This window comes from Xyrauchen texanus, chromosome 11, assembly GCF_025860055.1.
Source record: "Xyrauchen texanus isolate HMW12.3.18 chromosome 11, RBS_HiC_50CHRs, whole genome shotgun sequence".
In the NCBI taxonomy this organism is placed as follows: domain Eukaryota; kingdom Metazoa; phylum Chordata; class Actinopteri; order Cypriniformes; family Catostomidae; genus Xyrauchen; species Xyrauchen texanus.
Genome location: NC_068286.1, coordinates 43853880 through 43879570, shown reverse-complemented (window position 1 = coordinate 43879570; position 25691 = coordinate 43853880). Strand labels below are relative to the sequence as shown.

The 25691-nt window shown below is 38.7% G+C and overlaps 1 protein-coding gene across 1 annotated transcript in view; it reads left to right on the top strand.

Moving 5' to 3' along the window:
• The window catches only part of ndst3 (N-deacetylase/N-sulfotransferase (heparan glucosaminyl) 3), an 85675-nt gene that overhangs the window by 16448 nt on the left and 43536 nt on the right, over window positions 1–25691 (top strand). The window contains exons 3-4 of the mRNA XM_052137392.1: window positions 15077–15164; window positions 16294–16448. Coding sequence (XP_051993352.1) covers window positions 15077–15164; window positions 16294–16448 — 243 coding nt within the window. The remainder of the gene's footprint in view (window positions 1–15076; window positions 15165–16293; window positions 16449–25691) is intronic.

Genomic DNA, 25691 nt, shown 5'->3' with positions numbered 1-25691 from the left:
TTGGAGAATGTAAATGAGCATAACAGTGCAAAATACAAACAAAAATATCACTGAATCTTATAGAAGCGTATAAAAAGATGTATAAGACATTGCAATTAACTATTTTGCCCTAGTTTCACATTAAAGACCCCTCACCAGAAGTGAAGTGATCAGCCACTTGAAGACATGCAATACCTCTGTGAATTGGATAAGTAAATAAACAACACTGATATCGGATCGGGATCGGTATCGGTATCGGCCGATACAGAGATTTCCGGAATTGGATCAGAAGAGAAAAAGAGGTGTCGGTGTATCCCTACTATAAATGTTGTTTCATTCAGTATCAATTTTAAAAACTATCGGCCGATTAATCGGTTATCGGCTTGTCTTCCCAACGTAGTTATCGGTTATCAGTTAACAGATGCGTCATCTCAGCGTGGCTGTGTGTTTAGATGTACAGCTTAATTCTTTCAATATTCCCAGAATTAATCATAATTCTGTTCTTGAGATTAAATCGCTTACATATAAATTGTGAACAGATACAACGAGCCTGTTGTATTACATATTTAATGGTGGAGAATTTGTATGCAGATTTCTAATATGATCATTTGTAATTTATCCACATATTATTGGTGGATAAATGTGGGCATGTTTAAATCTTCCCATTATAATATTTATACAATTATTACATGTTATTGGTGATGAATGCTTGCAGTTGTAAATATACATTGCCACAAAGTCGCTAATTTCATTCAGATATAAGCGGTCTCTATGAATTTATTTTCAAGGAGATTTTAAGGTTTATAGTGAATAAGGAGTTACATATTGGTCTGTTTCTTACACAAAACTGACTGTATCACTTCAGAAGAAATAGATTATACCACTCTAATTGTATAGATTACCATTTTGCTGCCTTTATGCCCTTTCTGGAGCATGACATTTTATGAACACAATTGACTTATATTGTATGGATATACTGTAATCCCGTCATATATCCTTGAAAATATCTTTATTTGTGTTCTGCAGAAGAAGTTTGAGATGGCATAAAGGTGAGAACGTCATGACAGAATTATAATGTTTTATAGAGCAAATGTATAAATATTGAAGTATCAAATATTGTCAAAAGGTTGAGAAGTATTGCAATATAATTGTGTCAGCTGTATCGTCCATCCCTAGTACACTTACAGCCTGTGAGTGTGCGTGTGTGAGTATGGTTTTTGGCTGTGAAACAGCATATAGATGAGGATTAAATACAAAGCTGCCACATCTTCTGCTGCACACTGACTTCGACATGTACTGTAAGACAGAGCAGAATCACAGTATCAAAGCTGTTCCTGGAGCACACGCACACACGCACATGTTCAGCCAGAGACACAGAGCAGAATAAAAGTTACTCCTGATGCCTCCCTCTCACAGTTACTCCAACACACACGCACACACACGCACGCACACACACACACACACACACACACACACACACACACACACACACAATGTGGGTTAGAAAACAGGGGAAATAAGAAACAAGAACAGAACATGAACACATCAGAACAGCCGCTCACTTCCGTTACAAACACTTCTGAGGATATACAAAGTGATTAAAGAGAGTTAAAAAAGAAAGAACAAACTGATGGATGACGTCAAGAGGGTCATCAAAAGAAAGATGGGCCAAAAAAAAAAATTAAGGGAGACATTTATGTCAAAATTATTTTCAGAATATTTCCTCTAGATTCATGGTCATTATAGTATGTTTTTGTGAATGCAACATTTAGAGCATTTTATTGCGAAGTAGTAGCAGTGAAAGTGAATGTAGTGAATGAAGCAGAGTTTCCTGCAACAAGAAACTGATGCATCAGTCTGACGTTAAATCTGAGCTTCAATAGGTCAAATACAAACCAACCAGAGAAAAACTCACACACCAGACCTTTTTCAGAAAGTATTGATTCAATTATATTTCTGCTCTGAGAAAGATGGAGCTGTTGCATGTGTGTTTCTCTAAAAGGGCTACGGAGGTTGCTAAGCAGCTGTCTTCATTGTCCATCACTCACTTGCATCCACAACATGCACACGTGTGTGTGTGTGTGTGGTGTGTGTGTGTGTGTGTGTGTCTTGCACTTCACACATTATGAGTGAATAAAGTTTTGCCTTAAAAAAATTATGGTAAGATTTCATGGAGGGGGGGGGGCTTAGAGGCTCTGAAAAATAGAAAGCTGAGTTGCTGAGGAAGGAGGATGTACAGGCAGAGTGTTGCTGTGACAACAATATGTTATATTTGTGTGGGATTATTTATTTTTGCCAACCTTACTCCTCTTTCCTACTTTATTTTTGTCTTCTAATCCCTCCCTCTCTGGTGTTTTTCCAAATACAAATCTACGAGCACAAGCATTTGCACCTGTTTTTTTCATGCTGTCTGTCCTCATAGGGCAGTGGCTGTCAAAGTGTGGGGCATGCCCTCTAGGGGGGCAGGCATGGAGAGGTATTTAAAGGAGGATGTGGAAGACTGCCCCATTCCCAAATCTTTCACATTCTCACATTTAAGTTTGCAATGATGACAGAAGAACAAAGGTGCACTTATGTGAAAACAGTGAAAATTTTAGAATGAATTACGTTGTATTTTGTTTCTTGTGACATTTACATTTATGCATTTGGCAGACGCTTTTATCCAAAGCGACTTACAGTGCACTTATTACAGGGACAATCCCCCTGGAGCAACCTGGAGTTAAGTGCCTTGCTCAAGGACACAATGGTGGTGGCTGTGGGGCTTGAACCAGCGTCCTTCTGATTACCAGATTACCAGTTATGTGCTTAGACCACTACATGATTTTTTATATCATCTTTTCGATCATTTTATATGGTGGGGCAAGACCAAAACATTGAGAACCACTGTCGTAAGCATTGATGCTTGAGTTTTTGTCAAATGAGTTTATGGAAGTGGGATATTTCACATGAAAATCATCAACCATCTTGTCATTTTACACCCATATGACTTTATCAAACGTTGCATAAATTGTGCATACATGCATGATCTTTATTCCCCTCCTTGTCCACTACCTGAAATAACCATACATGGAGCATACAATGCTTCTTTATTATGCATAACCTCATCTGCATTTAATTACATATGCAAATTGCCATTCTGACACGTGACACTACCCCATTTAACAGTGCAAAACAAGGAAAATATGAGGTTATGCAAACAACAAATGTCACTTCCAAAAATAATTTTCTTTGTATTGTTTTTCCAGTAAGAAAATATAGAAACATATTTAAAGCAAGATGAATTTGCCTATGAAGCACAAATTGTGGTAACACTTTACAATATGGTTCCATTCGTTAACGTTAATTAATGCATTAAGGATGAACAAACAATTAACGTTATATTTTTTTACAGCATTTTTTTAATTTTAGTTAATGTTAGTTAATAAAAACCCCGTTTTGGAACCTTTATTTACATGCCACCAACAGCACACCTGAATGGAGCAGTACACAACAGTGTAGACTGATCTGTTCAGACAGCTGACAAGAGACGTTTACACAGCTCAGTGGTCTGTTCGACTACCCAACATGTCCAACAGTTTGTGTCATTATACTGTCTTGCCAGGTCATCAGGCCATCTCATGTTTTTCATGAGTCAAAGTGTACATCACAGATTGATCTTTCAAGTGAAAATGTTATCTTTTAACTCAGAACATTCTTCTTTTCTTCTATTTTGAACACAATTCCAAGAGTACGGCCCAGAGGAATTGGCATGATCATGAGCCAAGAAATTCTTGCTGTCATTAAAAACATGCTTCTTCGGTAGAATGCCATGGGAAATGTCTTCCACATTCATTAGCACTCTTTTGTTTTAAAAACATATTATTATCATTATTATTGTAATGCCTTTTTTAATTACTTCAAATTAAGTTATTAAGCCTGGATGACAATAAGTTCAGATTTGAGAGCATAACTCAATACATGAGGATGGCATTTTTTTTTTTTTCAAAAACAACAAACCATCACTTCTATCCGCTTTCACTTCTATGCAATGTAAAGCAATGTGAAAGTAAATACCCTGACTGGAAAACAGCAGCAGCAGCTATGAATCACAGGATAGTACTAAGTCAAGGGAAATGGTGGATTTTACCTAATCCTGTTGATGTCATGTGATACCTGCTACTTTTCTCAGCGCTTCTCAGGATGGAGCAGTCACAGTCATTTGTGATTCAAGAAAAACAACATTTTATTGAATTTTTATATTCTAGGGATGGGATGTGATTATACTCTTTGGTGTTTAAATGCCTCAAGGTAGATAAAAAAAGTTCTGCATTTAAATGCGACTGAATGGAAAATTCAGCATTCTGGGCCACGAAGTGCCCCCATAAGGATGACCATTTTGTTACCCATAGGAAACAGTTTATAGCTTGTAACATTTGTTGCCCAATGGCACACATGCACCTACACGATCCAGAAGTTTTGTGTAGCTTTTCTCACTGTAATCCTCTGCTCCTCAGGACATCACTGTCACTCAGGGTTTAATATGTTGTTTATGTGCAAGCATATGTATTTATGTATGTCTGTATGATTAACGGGTTTCCTAAAAAAGTAAAGCACACATACGCACACATTAAACATTGTAAATACTAATAGATAAGCATGAAAGTAGGTATTTCCTTTCAGGAAACTTAGAGTAAGGCTTCACTGAGGTACATGAGATTAATGGAAGTATATGCGCATGCTCTTTTTCCTCATGGCCTCAGGAATAAGCAGTGATTTCATGTCCAATAAATATTAGATGTGGAGCCTTGCCTTGTCCCTCTGGTGCATGCACACATATGCACACACATGCACACAGTCTCTCTTTTATAAGTAGATTTGATCCACAACAGACAGTGTCGAGCTTTATGGGATTAAACAGTCATAAAGACTATAGATGAGATCACAGAGGTAAACCAGACAGGACAGATATATATATATATATATATATATATATATATATATATTTGAGAGATATATGATAGACAGACAGGTAGATATATGACAGGCTGACAGAGAGACAGATAGATAGATAGACAGACGGACAGATAGATAGATAGACAGACAGACAGACAGACAGGTAAATATATGATTGATTGATTGATAGACAGACAGACAAAGAGACAGACAGATAGATAGATAGATAGATAGATAGATAGATAGATAGACAGACAGACAGACAGATAGATGATAGATAGATAGATAGATAGATAGACAGATAGATAGATAGATAGATAGATAGATAGATAGATAGATAGATAGATAGATAGATAGATAGATAGATAGATAGACATACAGACATTAGATAGATAGATAGACAGACAGACAGACAGATAGATAGATAGATAGACAGACAGACAGACAGACAGGTAAATACTTGATTGATTGATTGATAGATAGACAGACAGACAGACAGACAGACAGACAGACAGACAGATAGATAGATAGATAGATAGATAGATAGATAGATAGATAGATAGATAGATAGATAGATAGATAGATAGATAGATAGACAAACAGATGACAGACGGATGGACAGACTAGACAGACAGACCGACCGACAGACAGACAGACAGGTAAATATATGATAGATAGATAGATAGATAGATAGATAGATAGATAGATAGATAGATAGATAGATAGATAGATAGATAGATAGATAGATAGATAGATAGATAGATAGATAGATAGATAGATATCTATCTATCTCTCTGGAGGGATGTTCGTCTCCTAGCCTGCCGAGAATCTTCAGCATTTCAACAGGTTCCCTGCTCTTTTCCTCTACCACTTGCATTCTTCTCCTCTTCTCACCCGCCCTCTCTTTCTATATCTCCCCTGTGAGGGATCGATCAGTGCTTTCAGGTCATTAACATGCATCTCTGTCACACTATCTGCTCCCTAATCAGTCCTCAATGTCAGCAGAGACGCAAGAATAGAGAAAAAGAGTAACGTTCAGATGAAAGAGTCAAAGATAGAAGATGTTGCGAGAAACCAAAAAGGACTGATAATTAAAGTGAAGAATAGAACAAGAAAAACATGTGATAAGTGATAAACATATAGTTGTCTTGGATACACTTATCTATTCTATCCCTCAACAGAGCGTTGTGTGCATAATGAAATAACCACAGCTGTTCTTGCAATGTTTAAATATGATTTGCTCTCTCTGCAGTCTAATAAACACATCAATCTGGTTAATTTAGGTTATCAGTCCCTCTCTCCCCCTCGCAATCTTACAATATGAACTTTCTGATTAATTTAATTTAATATGCTTTCATTTGACCTAAAGTTATAAATGGGTTATAAATTATATGTACTCAACAAAAGCAGTTTTTCTTGTATGTTTGTGTGTGTGTGTGTGTGTGTGTGTGTGTGTGTGTGTGTGTGTGTGTGTGTGTGTGTGTGTGTGTGTGTGTGTGTGTGTGTGTGTGTGTGTGTGTGTGTGTGTGTGTGTGTGTGTGTGTGTGTGTGTGTGTGTGTGTGTGTGCGCATACATATTGTTTTTGTGTACATGCATACTAGAATTTAAGGAAAAATCTGTCCCCAGATGTCAGTTGAATTTGACAGACATCCCCAAGACATCTAATATTTGGGATGTCCTCATTTGGAAAAAACAAAAAACTCATAAATGAATAAATATATTTATTTTTTATAAATATAAAAACTACCTATAGTATATGGGTTTTCTTTCACACTCGGGGCACTTTCATTTGTGACACACTGGGGTTGATTTTTATTGACACAAACAGATTTCAATCTCTTTTTGATATATGGTCTCTTAGAAGGAATTTACACGTGGTCACTTTATGCGTTTTTGCTGATAAGATAGCTATCTGATCATGAAAAGACCAAGTGTAAATGATTTATTTGATGCAGATCACTGACAAAACTGAAACTAAACACTGGCAATGAGGGCAGCTGACGCACATGAACATATTTTAACTAATGGCATTTCCTGTAGTGCATGTGCCCTGTTGGACAGTGTTAGTAGACAAAAAATTCAATTAAATAGTGAGAGTGTGAAAAATGTTTGAACTACACTTTATTACTTTTATCAGAATTCAAAAAAGGGACTGAAATTGAAGATACACACACATACACACACACACACACACACACACACACACACACTCACACACACATGCGCGCACTCAACACCTTGAAATTCTTTGTTAAAGACAATTCTTGAAATTCCCTATTCATACTCTTTACCTGTATTTAACAAATGTATTACACTTCTCTCCATTACGTCCCAAGGGCACTGATTACATTTCAGTGGAGCAAATGTCAGAAGAATGCATTTTTCTTGAAGAAACCGTATCATGCTACGCTCTGATTACTTAATCTGATTACTAGGTTGGTGAATAGGACTGTATGCGGTTACTCATTACACTGAAACTGATTAATGAATTAAAATGAGTAATTCTACCACTTGAATTTATCTTGAATGTATTCATCAAGGCATTTTAGGTCAATTACAGACAGTGAAGAAGTTTAAAAAATGTAGTGTAACTTGTGAGTGATCTAAATGTGAAGCTGACAAAGACTGCTTGTGAGAGTGGCACTGGAACTACTTTTGTGTGTGTGTGTGTATGTTTTGTGCTTTTATGTTGAAATTCTTGTTTAGTTCCCACTTTCCTGTTTCCTGTTTTTTTGTAGTCCTTTTGTAGTTTTATTTCATGATTGGTTCTCCTTGATTGTTTCCCCAGGTGTTCCTCGTTCCCTGATTGTTTCCCTTGGTGTTCCTTGTTTTCCTTTGTATATTTAAGCCCTTCTTTCCCCTGGTTTGTTTGTCAGTTTTTGCATGTTTGGTCTATGCTCTGTGCTGGTTTCGCACGCGTGTGCGCGCGGGTGCGTAAATACTCTTGCTGCAGAAAAACACATGCATTTATACTGTTCTTCATCGTTCTAACACACACTATATCCAACACTATATGTAAAGAACCAAAACATGCAGTAGTAAAAATAAAAGTACTTTTAGTTTTACCCCAAAAGTATAGTGATAACTTGATTTCAACAGGTAAGATGAGGGCCACATTTTTGACCCTCATGTGAAGTTTGTGTCATTTTTTACCCGTTTAAGTGAAAAACTAATAATAATCTTGTGTCTTCTAAAAAAAAAAACGTTTTTATGGAAGAAGGACGAAGACAGGAGTCGGAGTGAATCCAAGTGCAGTTTAATAAAACAAGACTATATACAAGAACTACAAAGAAAACACTGAGCACTTTATAAGGCAAAACAAAGAATAATCATATCCAACAGCAAATGCAAAGAAGAAGGGGGATATTGGGGATATTAGTAGTGTGATAAGGGATGATGATCTGAGATGAGACTTGACCCTGACTGAGTAAATAAGGGGAGTTTATAGAGAGTCCTTGATGATGAGGTGATTGGGAACAGGTGTGGCTGACTAGAGTGAGAGTGAGTAGGAGTGGATGCTGGCTAAAGATGGGGATACCAATGAGTGCGTGACATTTTTTACTGTATTTACTGTATGCAATGTCAGGGTGTTTTGGGTGGTTACTAGGGTGTTATTCACAGGCCCAAAGTAAAAAAGAGACTATCTCAAAGTCAACTAAATGCTGTTGTACTGAATATCAGCACAGCTATGATTTAGCCATACTGATATTCAGTGCAACAGCACAATTGCCAGTATGATACTGCTTATAGTATTTATGAACAAGTTAATACTGAGTAACTTTTAAACATTTAAGACACAATCTGGCCAGTCATTTTTTATTTATATTTTTGCTCTGCCATTGAAAAAAAGTTCTAAAAGAAGCCAAAGCAAGATCAAACATTGCATTTTGCCAAACAACTCACAGATGCTTATACGAAATTCTGTGAAGCCATCGGAACTAACAGATTTACAATTGACAACAATACACTGATATTTCTTCCAGAATATTCTCTGTTTTCTCTAAAAGTAAAAAATAAATAAAAAAATCTCTAAAGACAGCCTACAATGATTCTCAAAGCTAACGGGAAGCATTAGAAAAATGATGCTGCATTATGAAGCAGCTTCTTGGCTTATTAATGCTTTAATTATTCATGTGCAGTCTTTTGAAGTGTGCTCAGTAAACGTAAGGAATCGATTTAAGACAGAGCTGTTTAAAACCTAACAGTTAAATTATTAATTTAGCTCAGTTTGTTGCATTTTAATCAAGAGACCCCTGACAGTGAATAGAATTCCAGACTGTAAAATTGAGCTGGTAAAGTTTTCAGTCCAACTTTTCCGACATGTTTGTGATTTGCGTTGCTATATTTGATTTGTGTTTTGCAAGAGTTTTGTGATTTATGCATGTGTCTGCGCTTGTGTGTGCACAAATAGGAAACTTTGTGTCAGTAAAAATATCCTAGAATAGCTTTCTCTCTCTCTCTCTCTCTCTCTCTCTCTCTCTCTCTCTCTCTCTCTCTCTCTCTCTGTCATTCTGTCATCCATTTCAGGTTCTCTCTCTTCTCACATGTCATTCCTCTCCCATCTCTTCTTGGTGTTATCTTATGATTCCCAACATCCCAGATTCCCACATCAATTTCAAATGTGTTCTTTTTCTATTACTTTCACTCTCTCCTCTCTTGAAACAGAAAACAACACATCTCTGGTCTCTCTTATATATACCTCTTATATAGGGGAGACCGGGGCTAGTTGTCACACCTTTTACTCCAGTGAATATTTCTCAGGGTAGTTTTATATCTGAAACATAATTTCTTTATAGACCTTCAAACTTTGAGGTCTTGACTACAAAAAGCTATTAGACATTTTAACAAAGGAAAACATACATTCATTCATGAACACAGTGACCCTTTATGAATTAAAATGGTACAATGGGATCCCTGCCATTAAATAGCATAATATAGCCTATTTAGCTACATTTAACACTGTACAACAATTTGAAACACAAAAGTCATGAAACAGCAAAAATGTAAAAGGTAACGCACAAAAAACACAAAAAAATTTAAAATCACGACTCGGCCACACCCTCCTCCACATCACAATAATATATAATAACAACACGTGAAAGCTTGCCCAAATAAAAATGTGAAAACATGCCATTCAAGGAACATTTATTAAATTTCCCTTGTCCTAAGTAATGGTTAACCGCTATATCGCCAGGCCGATAGTCAGACTTTTTTAATTATCGGCATCGAAAAATACATTTCCCGTTTCGCCGATTTGTTTCTTGAGGGCCCAAAAATCACCTGCTTGCATGTGAAGTGTCTGAGACATGTAAACAACCAGTCACGGTCCATTTTGTTGTTACGTGCAATTGCATTACTACAATAATAGACCGGTGTGCAACACAGTGTCATTTAAACGGTCTGCATATCCGAGCCGCAGCAGACTCGTTTGAGCTCTTAATGTTAAAGTGTTCGCCTGTTTAATTCTCTCTCTCTCTCCTCAAAAGTTCCCTGTAACTTACCTGTCTTGTCTAATGATAAAAAAGCAAGTATCATTAAAAGTAGCATAATATACTGTCTGCAAATATGCGCATATCTCATTTAAAGGGTAACTAAACCCTAAACCAACTTTTTTTAGTTAATGATATGTAAGCATGGGGCTTTATTAGTACTGGTCATTGATTCAAGTAATTTTTTTGACATTTGTGTATAAAGTGTTTTAATTCTACAATATATGGTGTAAAAACTTCTGAGTGCTGCCCTCTTCAGGTTGAACGGTGGCTACTGCAGTTGAATTTTCCTATTGGCTGTTGCGGTACTTCGTGACGTAAGCGGTGACAGCTGACGTAAGCAGGTTCCAGCTGACCACGCCAGATTCATGTACATGTCGTCTTGCGACCGTGTGAGGAATAATAATAACATAGAGTCTGACAGCAGCTGTCAATTAATCCGTCACTACGAGTCTCAGGTGCCCCCCAGCCCCGCACTCGGTTCGTTCCCTCTATCCCCGCCGGGGTCTGCCCACTTTTCCTGCATTTTCAAATATTTCTAGTGGGTGGAGTCAGACTCTGAGCAGGTGTTTAGTTACCCTTTAAACAGATGTAATAAACCGACCTCACACAAATTCAGCAGATCCAAAATCTTGTGGAACACTTATTTATTTACCTCTAAAGCACATATTTTATCAGCCTCTCCTCAACAGTTCCCTTTAACTTTTCTAATGATCAAAGTCAAATATCAATAATACTTCTATTATATACTGTCTGCAAATATGCAGATATCTAGTTTAAACAGATGTAATTCACAAACCTCACGAAAATATAGTGTTTTCACTATGCGCTGTATGTACAATTGGTTTGATTCTATATGTTTCGAGTAATCAGATTACACCCAACACTGGTTACAGGACAGGGGTATAAGGTTTTGAGACTAACATTTCTTTGAGTTAGTCTCAAAACCTTATACCCCTGTCCTGTAACCAGTGTTGGGTGTAATCTGATTACAAAGTAGTTAGTTACTAAATGGTCAGCACTTATATGTAATATATCTGCACTTACTGTAATATATTTACTTTTTGTTAAAAGTAGAGTAATGTATTACATTTTACATTTGAGTAATCAGATTAAAGTTACTGACTACTTTTACATGGACACCAGAGAGCGCCTTATTACGAGAAAACAGCGTTCCCATTTACATGCACTGTTTAAGTGCCATACTCTTTACTCCCATATACATGCTGCTCGGTCAGTAAGCAGCTTTAGCCACAGCAATAGGGGTCAATCCGATTATTCACGATCTTCATTTGAACGATCTCAATATTGATTCTTAAATCCCAAGATCAATCTTTCACTCAGTGTGCAAATTTCGTACTATGCAACTAAAGTGAATATATTTGGCATCTGGCTGGTAAATGTTTACATTTCACCCACCAGTAATTGTGTAGTTTAGTCGTGAAGTCGCTACCGTATTCAGTAGCGAGATCCTTTCACTGCATGTTGAGTGTAAAAGTTGTTTACGCAACCCATTTGTCTTCGAATACGGTCTCTTTTAATACCCTTTATGTTCTATATAGTCATTTGTTGATCAAAAACAGCTACAAAAAGCGTTTAAATCTAATTATGCATCGCACAGATGAGGTAAAGCCATTTGAGTCTCTGTTTACAGAAATGCTGTTTTTTGTTAAAGAGACAGTATCGGTTTTAGCATGCATTCAACAAATCAATGTAAATACTTGTAAATACAACAATAAATATGTAACAAAAATAATGCATGAAATGTAATATTTTAGTTAAAGTTCCCCTGTATAATTAACAGCCTAAGCTGGGAGATAATTAATTTTATATGTCAGCAAAAGGGACATTATAACTGAAATAAACCCATATGAATCGAATCGAGAGCTTGTGAATTGGAATCGGGAAATCTGTATCAATACCCAGTCCTACACAGCAATGTAATTTTCCTCTATTGCTTAGCTTTATTTCCAGATATTCCAGAGTTGTTGCTGTGTTTGTTTCCTTCACTTTCTGTCGCAACATGCAGCGGAATTACGCTGCAATAGTGGGGTTTTCCCTTTTACGTAAAACTCTGGGATTCCCCCAATGTACCAGCACATATACACAGATTTTAGGGACAGTCTATATTTTACATTGGTGTGTATAAATGGGTATTGTATATGGGATTTCCCCACTGGACTCCCAGAAATGTTGAATTCTTTCAATTTTTTTGACTTGTTGTTGGGCTCCATACTGTGACGTTTGTTGTCCTGGTCTGTTCCATGCACACACACTCTTCAAACACCCACCAGAATGCTGCTTATGTGTTTATATGACCACAATAATCTGTGTTCTCTGAGAGAAACCTAGGTGTGTTAAACCAATTTCTCTTAATCCCTTAAACAGCATAAGGAAATCAGGGTTCTTGTTTGAATAACTTTTTAGAAAGCCTCTTTCTGCAAAAACTCTGGAATAAACTGTTTTCTTAAGTGCATGTAAACGTGGTCACTGGCTTTCAATTGATTTAATTACATTGTAGTAAATTACTGGGGTTACACATAATTCTAATATAATATTATTTATGATAAATTATTAAAAACATGAGTTATGCTCATATGTACATCTGTTTGTGTTTCTGTGACAGATGACGAGTCACTAACGAGTCATTGTATATTTAGATTTTGTGCGTTCTGAATTGGATCACGCCTGGTAGACCACGTTGCCTATCAAAGTATACTCTTCGCGTCCACATGTCAAGAAAATTGACCGGGCCGAGCACGGTCAGTCCGCAGACTGTGCTGATGATGTAATTTGCATGGCGCATACCGTGTTTGAATTTGAATTTGTTGAGCTGAAATGTTTTTTAAAAAGTAACATAAAAACAAATTAATGATGTGATTACTTTTTCAATAGAGTAATCATTAAAGTAATCTGATTACAATTTGAAGAGAATAATTGAGTAATTTGTTGTGGATTACTTTCTTTGAGTAACTTACCCTACACCGCCTGTGACAGTTTTCATGTGTGACAACTAGCCCTGGTCTCTCTACCTTTACTTTGCCTTTCCTTCCTGCATGCCTGTCTGTCTGATCTTTCAAAGCATCAGGTCACACCTCCCACAAGAGACACATAGCACACCTGCTCAATATTCACAGTTTTAGGAATATCACACATTACAAAATGAACATTTAATTCGACAACAGTGGCTTCTGGGGCCAGATCATTTTAAATTAATGAGTGCTCAATCAAAATGCCACATTATTAGGTTAAGATGTAAAATGTGCAAACACTGCTGCACAGTCACGCGGGTGGGCTGATTTGATTACCAGGATGTGAGTACCTGTGTTGATTTTGTTGGTGTTGTTTAGTTGAATGTAAATGGAATTAATTAAGAAAATGTCATCAGGGATAACTGACACACTCTCACCGGAGGATAAAATCAAATATATTACACCCATCTCCCGGGTCCCAGTCGTGTGTGTGTTTGCTTGAGTGTGTTTCAGCATATCTTCCTGAGCTCTTTGAGTAATGACTTGATGACACCGTCTAAGTCAGCCAACACGCCCCTTCCTGCCTTCTGCGATATTACCATATATCCTACAAAACAGTGACACACACACTCACACTCACTGTCAGTTGTCAGACAGATATTGATTGTATTTGCATGGTGTCTTAGGCTAGAAATATATGAGACTGTTTTATTGGAACTGCTGCAATGAGGCACCTGCCAAACCCAAATGCCATTACTCATCTAGCAAAGATCGATCACATCCTTACACACACACACGGGCCATGCACACATTTAAACACATGAACCAGGCTCACATGCCATCGCAAAAGATTCAAGTGATAATTCACCCAACAATGTGTAATTCAGTTATAGTTTTCTCAACCTCATGTTGTTCCAAACTTGTTTCTCTTTTTTTCTTCAGTTAAACACCAATAGTTGATTTAGGCAGAATTATATTCTTTTCCATACAGTGAAAGTGAATGGTGACCAGGGGCTTTCAAGCAGCAAAACTGACAAAAAAGTCCATAATAGTATCATAACAATAGTCCATGACTCATGCACTGTAGTCCATCTCTTCTTAAGCAATACAATAGCTTTGTGTGAGGAACAGATTAAGGTTTAAATCCTTATTCACTGAAAATCATCCCCACCATTGTAGCTCTGAAATTTGGCATATCACGAGAGGTTACGTTAAACATAAAAACCAATGACAATGGCATCACTAATGTCAAATCTGACATGACATAACATGAATGAGATTTGAGAGCTGCAGTGGATGAGAATTTATTAGAGAATTGCAAATTACATTTCTGTTTTTCAATGGATAGAGTTATTTTGTGGCTTCAGAAGACTTGGAATATAGAGCACAAGTTCCATAGACAAACGTTATGGTACTTTTAGACATATTTAGAGCTCAATATAGTATCAGTATATTATACAGGTTTGGAATGACATGAGGTTGAGTAAATTATGACAGAATGTTTATTTTGGGGGTGTTGGTGTAAAGGGTATTCCTTTATTCATAATAGTTCTGTATTGTGGTGTGTATTATGGTTAATTTGAGTGATGTTGGATAAATAGACCTGACATTTATAGGGACATTGTCTGATAATGACTGAATTAACATTCATCTTTACAGTGTAATCTTCAGATTATAACGTGTATGATATTTTTATCTTAAAGGCTCTTCTGGAAACACAGACCATGTTGAGGTCATACATCTCAAACTTTACCTTCAACCTGGGCTTTTCTGGGAAATTCTTCCACACAGGTAACTGTGTACTATGTGTTTTGTTGTCCACATGTGTGCATGACAGAGAAAATCGAAAGGGAAAAACTCATATTTTTGCATCTTTTCAAAAATAGCATCGTTATAAAAATGCCTGCCAACAGACGAGCTGTAATATTCTGATTGGCATAGCAACAGAACTCTTCCATAGCAACACTGAAGTTTCTTTGAGTTCATCATATTAGTTTATATTTTCTATTTTTGAAGTGCTCATGTATATAGCTGTGTTTGTGTTGATTACTGTAATTTCACTTACATTACTGTGATTAGTTTAGCAAAATGTAGCTTATTTTGACCTAGAATCACCCATAAACCTGACAATTAAAGTTATACATTGAATGTAAATCAGAGTTTTTGTCCTAACTAGCCATGGCCATGGCCATCAGAATCAGAATTAGCTTTAATGCCAATTAAGCAACGAGCGATTTTGTCGATGGCTTGGTAGCCTTGCCCACACTGAAATCTCACTGGTCTAAAATCCTGCACCACATAACTGTATATTAAAGACTCAAAATTGAAATCAAAATTTAGTGTAAGTGTGTAACTAGGAAGCCATCACCGTGCAAGTGTACTCCTAATGGTGCGTTCACATATAACGCAAAGCAAGTAGAAGCGAATGACGCTACTCGAACATCGCTTCGGTCGCTTCATTCGTGTATTCAACACGTTGTCGAATTCGACACGTTGTCGCGAAAGCCTATCAGCAATTTCAGATTTTCAGAAAGCCAATCAGATTTTAGTCCAATCAAATGCTCTTTTGAACGAGAATGCCACTCCCCCTAATACAACCTGCAACTGACTAGCAAGTAGGTGCATGTCTCTGACATAACTAGACTAATTACTGTTTTTGAAGAAAGGAGAAGCCCTTCAAAATGTCCAGCCCAACCTTCTGTTTCAATAGCAAATATGTCAACCCAGTTATTAAGCTGAATTCATGGTGTTTTAAAACCTCAAATACATTCTTGTTGGCACACCAGTTTTGTATTCAAAGTGTGAACCGGCAAATTGTTTGTTCCTGGAAACTTGTTGCATTGTGCCTGGCTAGGACAAGGTGTGAGACATATTCAATGGGCTGTTATTTGTACTTTTGTGTGCATCTGTGTGTGTGTAGGTACGCAGGAGGAAGATGATGGAGATGATCTGTTGTTGAAATATGTCGATGAGTTCTGGTGGTTTCCTCATATGTGGAGTCACATGCAGCCTCATCTCTTCCATAATGAATCCTCTCTCATGGAACAAATGATCTTAAACAAAGACTTCGCTTTGGTAAGAAAAACTACACTCTTAAACCACTCGCACACAAGCACTGAGCAAAAGCATCATCCAGGTATCATCCTATGCAGTGAAACACTCATTCACTTAAGGAACCATTACCCTGATAGTCAATGTGTCATTTACAGTGAGAAAATGAAGACTAATTAGACGTTTTACATGTGCTTTGAGACTTCAGTTGATCCTCAAATAGAGAAGCACCTCTTAGGATTTTTACAGGATCATTGAAACCTAGACACAAAGTGTGTGTGTGTGTGTGTGTGTGTGTGTGTGTGTGTGTTTATTCCCCCTTTTTTCTATCTTTGAAGGAGCACACTCATATAACAAGTACACACACACACACACTCAAAAGGCACCTTTGCAGCAGACTGTAAAGGCCCTGGCATAATCCCGGAGAAGGTCTTCTTCATGATTCGCTTAGAGCCTAAATAAGTGAGAAGCAGCTGAGCAACGATATTGTTTGCAAACATTCAGACAATGGGGGGTGTTTAGTCGAGCATTTAAAAGAGGATGCACAATGACTACGTAAATCCTTAACTAACATGTCATTTCTCATTCTATGAGTAGAATTCACACAAGATCAGTAAAGAAGCTGTTTTAACCACTCGATTATGATTTCAGTAGTTCATATGTTAATATAATCTTGTATAGAAGAGGTTAACTTATTTGGCTTGCTGTCCGTATACTGAGGGCTCGGAGCTTGAGACTCGACTCGAGACCTGATTACCCTCAAAAAGGCTTTGAGGTGGAACATCAGTACCGTGACAATGGAGGAAATATATGGGACAGCAAGCTGGCGACAATTCTAAATGGTAAATTAAGTGGATACTTTTGAAAATGTGTTCTTCCCCCCCAAAAAGCTATATAGAGGGAGCTCTTTATGCATTTGTTTGAAGGTGCATTCTTGTATGATGGCTGGTTGAGAGGGGCTACACTGCAATTTGAACGGGGGACCACTACTCATCATAGAAGTGGATGGGCCCACGGCATTCAAACGGGGAAGGTAAGAACAAGAGTTGGCTCACGCTGCATTCGAAACAGAGGGCTCACACTGCAATTCGAATGGGAGACTGCAGGTAAAAAGAGAGAGGTTTAGCTCACAGCATTCGAATGGGTACGCCAAGCAAGCGATCGAACGGGGAAGGTGAGAAGAAGAGTTGGCTCATGCTGCAATTTGGGCTCGCAATGCAATTTGAATGGGAGACTGCTATAAAGAGAGAGAGGTTTAGCTCATGGCATTCGAACGGGTAAGCCCAGCAAGCAATTGAACGGGGAAGGTGAGAACAAGAGTTGTTTCACATGGTGTTTGAAAGGGAGGGCTCACACTGCGATTCGAATGGGAGACTGCTTTAAAGAGTGAGAGGTTTAGCTTGCGGCATTCGAATGGGTAAGCCCAGCGTGCAATTAAACAGGGAAGTTGAGAATGAGGGTTGGCTCACGCTGCATTTGGAAGGGAGACTGCTCTAAAGAGAGAGTGGTTTAACTTGCGGCATTCAAACAGGGTAAGCCCAGCATGCATCCGAACGTTGATCCACTCAGCATCCAAACGGAAAAGCCCACTCATTGCTTCAAAAGGGGTAGCCCACTATACATGTGAACTTGGGTGGGCTCAACTCCTCATTCGAATGGGAGGGCTCTTACTGCAGTTCGAACGGGAGGACCCTGGTTTAAATACAGTATATATATATATATATATATATATATATATATATATATATATATATATATATATATATATATATATATATGCACACATAAACATACACACATATACATATCTGCACCTATACCCATGCAAAGAAATACATACGCGAACACATACGTGTGTGCATGTAGGATGCATCGAGACGGTGGCAGGTGGTGACATGAGTGATAGAGACAGGTGGTACTGATTAGTGATTGATGAGCTTTTCTGATGTGGATATGATTAGATCTTATGTAGCTGTGTTATGTGTCTGAGGACCAAAGGCCGAGAGATTGAATTTGTTGTTCTGATAAACCTTTTTTGGGCAGTTGTGGTTGCCGCAGCAAGCAATCGCTATGGAATGAATGACTGGAATAAAATGTTGCTGGGATGCCAGATTGGAGGACTGATATAAGGTGCCTTTGGAACCAGAATCTTGAAGCTGCATGGTTATTATCATTGGTGAATAGCGGATCAAGAGGGGACTTAGATTGGTAAGGTTGGATGGGGGTGGACAAGTTGAAAATGTAAATCGAGTACCCCTTTAAACTTGATCTGTTTGCTTTGTTTAATGAAGAGTCGGATTGTTTCGTTTGTCTATAATTTGCAGGTCCATTAAGTTTTCCTGAAAGTTCATGCTGTCAAGGTGTTACAAACCACCAAAACGTTTAAATTCAGCTCATGCCATTTCCCGAACCCTTCCACCCTTTTTTTCAAGGTGTCTATATCTTTAGTGTTGTGCTGGGTAGCCCGCCCACATTGAAATCTTATCGATCCAACATCCAGCTCCATATTACTGTCTTTTGTCTCACGGTTTCTGTATCAAAAATGCCCAAATATATAGTGTATATACTGGTTCTTAACTGGTTTTGCTTAAGGACCTACATTTGATCTTGGAGATCAAGTGGTGACCCAACAGGGTACTGAAATTGATGTATTATATTGTACAAAAGTAAACAAAAATGTCCTGAAAATAAAACATTGAAATGTATTTAAATTACCATGAACTTCACAGATCCAACAATATGCATGATTATTACCATACCATAGGCTGAATAGGAAAATGGACAATTAATATTTTTAAATGTCTTTTGAATATCAATAGTTTCATGCTCTCGGCAATACTTTAATGCACAAAAATGCTGATGGCACAAACCATGTTTATCCTCGATTCAAGTGAACCTGTATTTAATGTATTTTCTTTTAACTTGTTTTGTTCATGGTTTTAGAGGATGTGGTTATGTTATGCAACTTGTCCATGTTGGCATTCTCCTAATTTGTCTAGCTTCTACCAAGTGAATTTGTGGCAAAATACTTTAGTATTTCACTGGACACATATCCTTTGACAAAAACAACAAAAGATATGAAAGCATTTTTTTTGCTCTTCTAATTATGCAGCATTTAGCAATTTTTGCAATTAGCATTATTTATTTCATGCTGTCCGCAATCCTATCAGAACACATTAATGTGACCCACCAATTAAAAATCGCTGTCCTAAGGTATATACATACACTCACCTAAAGGTTTATTAGGAACACCATACTAATACTGTGTTTGACCCCCTTTTGCCTTCAGAACTGCCTTAATTCTACGTGGCATTGATTCAACAAGGTGCTGAAAGCATTCTTTAGAAATGTTGGCCCATATTGATAGGATAGCATCTTGCAGTTGATGGAGATTTGTGGGATGCACATCCAGGGCACGAAGCTCCCGTTCCACCACATCCCAAAGATGCTCTATTGGGTTGAGATCTGGTGACTGTGGGGGCCATTTTAGTACAGTGAACTCATTGTCATGTTCAAGAAACCAATTTGAAATTATTTGAGCTTTGTGACATGGTGCATTATCCTGCTGGAAGTAGCCATCAGAGGATGGGTACATGGTGGCCATAAAGGGATGGACATGGTCAGAAACAATGCTCAGGTAGGCCGTGGCATTTAAACGATGTCCAATTGGCTCTAAGGGGCCTAAAGTGTGCCAAGAAAACATCCCCCACACCATTACACCACCACCACCAGCCTGCACAGTGGTAACAAGGCATGATGGATCCATGTTCTCATTCTGTTTACACCAAATTCTGACTCTACCATCTGAATGTCTAAACAGAAATCGAGACTCATCAGCCCAGGCAACATTTTTCCAGTCTTCAACTGTCCAATTTTGGTGAGCTCTTGCAAATTGTAGCCTCTTATTCCTATTTGTAGTGGAGATGAGTGGTACCCGGTGGGGTCTTCTGTTGTTGTAGCCCATCCGCCTCAAGGTTGTGCGTGTTGTGGCTTCACAAATGCTTTGCTGCATACCTCGGTTGTAGCAGTGGTTATTTCAGGCAAAGTTGCTCTTCTATCAGCTTGAATCAGTCGGCCCATTCTCCTCTGACCTCTAGCATCAACAAGGCATTTTCAGCCCACAGGACTGCCGCATACTGGATGTTTTTCCCTTTTCACACCATTCTTTGTAAACCCTAGAAATGGTTGTGCGTGAAAATCCCAGTAACTGAGCAGATTGTGAAATACTCAGACCGGCCCGTCTGGCACCAACAACCATGCCATGCTCAAAATTGCTTAAATCACCTTTCTTTCCCATTCTGACATTCAGTTTGGAGTTCAGGAGATTGTCTTTACCAGGACCACACCCCTAAATGCATTGAAGCAACTGCCATGTGATTGGTTGATTAGATAATTGCATTAATGAGAAATTGAACAGGTGTTCCTAATAATCATTTAGGTGAGTGTATAATGAGGAATGCCCTAACAAGGCATGACAAAAACATCAATATTTTTTTAAAGAAAGATATTTCTAAAGCAAAAGAATGTATGCATCAACTGCAGAGCTGTGCTTCCTTTCCAAGACAATAAAACCTACAGTACCGTCACCTTCAAACACTCAGCACCCTGGTACACCAGGGAGCTGTGGCTGCAGAAGAGAACAGGGCGTGTCCTTGAACGGCGTCTCAAGGACTCAGGGCTTGCTGTTCACAAGCTAGCGTATCGGGAACATCAGAGGGCCTACAGCAAGTCCCTCAGTGACACCCGGTCCTGGTTCTACTCTCACATAATCAACAATAGCCCTGGTAACTCTAAGCAACTTTTTGCAACAATAAATCATCTCCTCAAACCTCAGATTCCCTCACACTCAGAGAACATGCAGTAGCGTTGCAATACCTTCATTTCCTTCTTCAAAACAAAAGTTGAAAAGATCCGCTCCCTTTTCTCCAGCCCCCCTGCCCTCCAGCCCCCCGCTGTATCTGCTACCTCGCACCCGCCCCCTCTTCTCCTTAGCACCTCTGCTTCCCCAGTTATATCCATTGACCCTCAATCTGGGACTACACAGCTCCTTTGCTGTTTTACGGATATTACTCAGCATGACATCGAATTCCTTCTAAGGAAGATGAAGCCCTCCACCTGTGACCTGGACCCATTTCCCTCAGCCCTGATAAAAAGTCATTCCTCTGCAATAAGTCCCATGATCACCAAAATCATTAATCAGTCTCTCCGATCTGGCCAAGTCCCTAAGTTCCTGAAAACTGCGGTCATCAAGCCAATACTCAAAAAGCCCTGCCTTGACCCCGAAGTACCGGCCAACTACCGCCCCATCTCCAACCTCCCTTTCCTGTCAAAGGTGCTGGAAAAGGTAGTTTCTGCTCAACTCCACAATCATCTCATAACAAACAGTCTTTATGAGAAGTTCCAGTCTGGTTTTCGCTCTGGCCACAGTACGGAAACTGCCTTGGTCAGGATCACCAATGACCTGCTGATGACGGCTGATGCTGGCTCTCCATCACTTCTCATCCTTCTCGATCTCACCGCTGCATTTGACACCGTGGACCATCATATTCTTTTACATCGCCTCCACTCCTCCATTGGACTCTCTGATATTGCTCTGGCATGGTTTACATCATATCTCACGGACAGAACTGAGTATGTAGCCCTGGGTGCTGCTAAATCGGACACACACTCTGTTACTTGTGGTGTCCCTCAAGGATCAGTCCTTGGCCCCACCCTCTTCACGCTGTACATGCTCCCCCTTGGTCATGTCATCAGCCGGCATGGAATATCTTTCCATTGCTACGCTGATGACACCCAAATTTACATCAAAACAAACCCAAACCCCTCTGCAGCCCTTTCCACACTTTCCACCTGCCTGGAGGAGATAAAGACGTGGATGGCTGCTAATTTTCTACAACTCAACAGCTCAAAAGCGGAAGCCATTCTTGTTGGCATCCCGCACCAGACCCGGTCATCCACCATCACCAGCATCACCTTCTCTGGTCATGACATCCACCTCTCATCCTCAGTCACAAACCTTGGTGTTAGAATGGACCCTCACTTGACATTTGAGGCCCACATTAAATATCTTTGTAAAACCTCCTTCTTTCATCTCAGGAACATTGCAAAACTCCGCCCAATGCTCACTTTCCCCGATGCCGAAAAACTTGTCCATGCCTTTGTTTCCTCCAGGCTGGACTATTGCAATGCACTCCTCATCGGGATCCCATGCAAGAACATCAAGCAGCTGCAGTACATTCAGAACTGTGCGGCTAGGATCCTGATGGGCGTGCGGAAGTACCATCACATCACTCCTATCCTTAAATCGCTCCATTGGCTTCCTGTCCAGTACAGGATTGAGTTCAAAGTTTCCCTTCTGTCTCACCAGTGCCTCCATGGCAAAGCCCCCCTATATCTAAAACAACTCATCACACCCCTTTCCTCATCACGCCATATCCGCTCTGGACAGGCCAACCTCCTCCAACCTTTGAGGACAAGGCTTCGTACTATGGGTGATCGTGCCTTCTGTTCAGTTGCTCCCAGTCTGTGGAATGCTCTCCCTGTCCATCTAAGGGCCCCACAGTCTGTGGACTCTTTTAAAAAAGGCCTTAAAATCCACCTTTTTAGTAAAGCCTTTTATTGCTAATAGTGTTATCTTAATGTTTCTGTTTTTATTCTGTATTGCATTGTAGCACTTTGAGGTCATTGAATTGATGTAAAGTGCGTTATAAATTAAATTTATTATTATTATTATTATTATTACAGTATTCTCCAGTTATTTAATGCAAGTGAAAAGCAGTTCAGCCATGATGCTACCGTAAGTATGCACAACAAGGTAGATGGTGGTTTACTCACTAGCTATCTTTGATTTGCTAATCCTGTTAGGTTATGTGTGGTAGCATCACTGTAACTTGGCAGTTTGGATATTAGAAAAGCAGCCGTTATGCAGCCATGTGATGTGAACAGTGGCGTAAATGATAAACTACCGACCATAATGTGCCCCTGCTGGAAATTACAAACAAGCACAGTCTCTGTCTGGAAACATGACCGCCAGCTAAATAATCATTTGAGCCATGCGATATGTCTTGAGCAGTTTAGCTAATTGTTTTTTTATGCAAATGTGGTTTGCATTAAAATGTGACTACAGTTCCACAAAGCTGGAAAAAAAAACAATAGTTTCATAATTTTATTGATTTGATAATTAATCCATATCATTATTACCTCAGTTGTTTTCTTTTCATTTATCTGGAAAGATGCCTTCATAGTACAGTGAACCTTGTTTGGATTTGAGTGTGGTTAGGGTCCAAAATTAAGTGCCAATTGCAAGTAAAAATTGGCTTTTGCAAGTAAATAAAATGACTTACCAACCTGTTGGCCAGTTACTTTGTTAGGAACATAATACATGGTTAATACTGAATTGTAAGAATGACAGTCCGAACCTTGTAGATGTCGATTACATGAGTGATTCAACATCAACAAGTACAAACCTTCAACTGAAGAAAACTTGTCGTAACTTACGGATGTTCTTATAACGTTTACCTTAATGGACCATTTACTGTCATCAATGCTAGTTCTAGTTTATCAAGGCTGCCGAGTTACACCACACCTGATAGCAGCCATATCAACAAGTAGCTCAAGACCCGTTGCCCACTGAAGCTAAGCAGGGTTGAGCCTGGTCACCTAGATGGGAGACCTCCTGGAGAAAATGAAGGTTGCTGCTGTAAGAGGTATTAGGGAGGCCAGCAGAGGGTGCTCATTCTGTGGACTGTGTGGGTCCTAATGGCCCAGTATAGTGACAGTTACAGTACAGTATATGGTAAAAAAGGCACCGTCCTTCGGATGAGACATTAAACCGAGGTTGTGACTCTCTGTGGTCATTAAATATCCTAGAGCACTTCTTGAAAGTGTAGGGGTGTAACCCTGGTGTCCTGGCTATAATTCCCCCCATTGGCCCATCTCAATCACGGCCTCCTAATAATCCCCATCCACTAATTGGCTTTATTACTCTACTCTCTCCTGTCCACCAATAGCTAGTGTGTGGTGAGCGTACTGGCGGACTATGGCTGCCATCGCATCATCCAGGTGGATGCTGCACACTAGTGGTGATGGTTGAGGAGATTCCTGTTCACTGTGTAAAGCACTTAGAGTGTAGTGTCAGAAAAGTGCTTTATAAATGTAACGTTCATTCATTCATTTAACTCTGTCAAAGCTGCCATTACAATCTGTTAGATGGAAATCAACAATCAGCTCAGTTGAAAACATTTTCTATAGAAATCTCCTATATGAGTAACCAAGGTCAAGCAGTTAGTATGCACTTCACTCTAGGCACTGAGTTAAACAGCCTGGTGACTGTCAGCTCAGAGAGCAGAGACTCTGTGAGAGATGAGCAGACAGAGAATTTTAATGGGCTACGAGCAGAAGTTTGATAATCTAGAGAAGACAGCTTTGATTTGCCTTTATTGGTTTGGGGGCTTGATTAAATCAGAAAGCTCTGAAGCTAAGCTAACAGATGAGCTTACAAGTGGGTAGTTTTGTGTGCATGTGCGCTACATGCACACATTCTCTTGAGGGAAATGTATGGATTCTCATGGTATGGAAGTCATATCTAAGAATTCATCTCAAAATACAGTTATCAACTCAGTTGCCCTTTAGATGTCTATTATCTCACCTATCAGATTTTAATTAGTTAGCCTAGAGACATTTTAAAATGACAATGGATTTTTCCATTAAATTCATAAAGTCTCAAATCAATACCTCTGAGGTAGCGCTGAATAACTCTGAAGATAAGTGTGAATGTGTGTGACAGGGAACTAGATATTTGTTTAATGTGGGACAAATTTGTCCCCTGAAGTTTTCTAAATCTTACAAAAACTCCCTTTTTCGTCATTTGGAAAAAAGATACATAAATGAAGCTTGTAAGTAGCTTTATTTTAAAAGAATAGACGTTATGTCCCAAATTGGAAAGCCAAGTAAATGTGTGCATGTGTGTTTTTAAATGAGGGATTTTAATATGCTTAGGTATGTGTGTTTTGAATTTAAATGTTTATTTGAAAAAGATTGCTATTGACATTTGTTCAAATGCCTTTATGTATCTAATTTTCACCTTTTCTACACATTTAAAGTTTCAAAATGTTATTTAACACCCCCGTGTTAAACACACTCAGTTTTATTTAATATAGAAACTTGAATAAGAAGGAGAGACAAGTTATCCTGTGTATAGTCTACACAAAAATTCAATTTGGATGAATACGTTCCAATTTGTACAGTATTCACTAAATCAAACTCTTT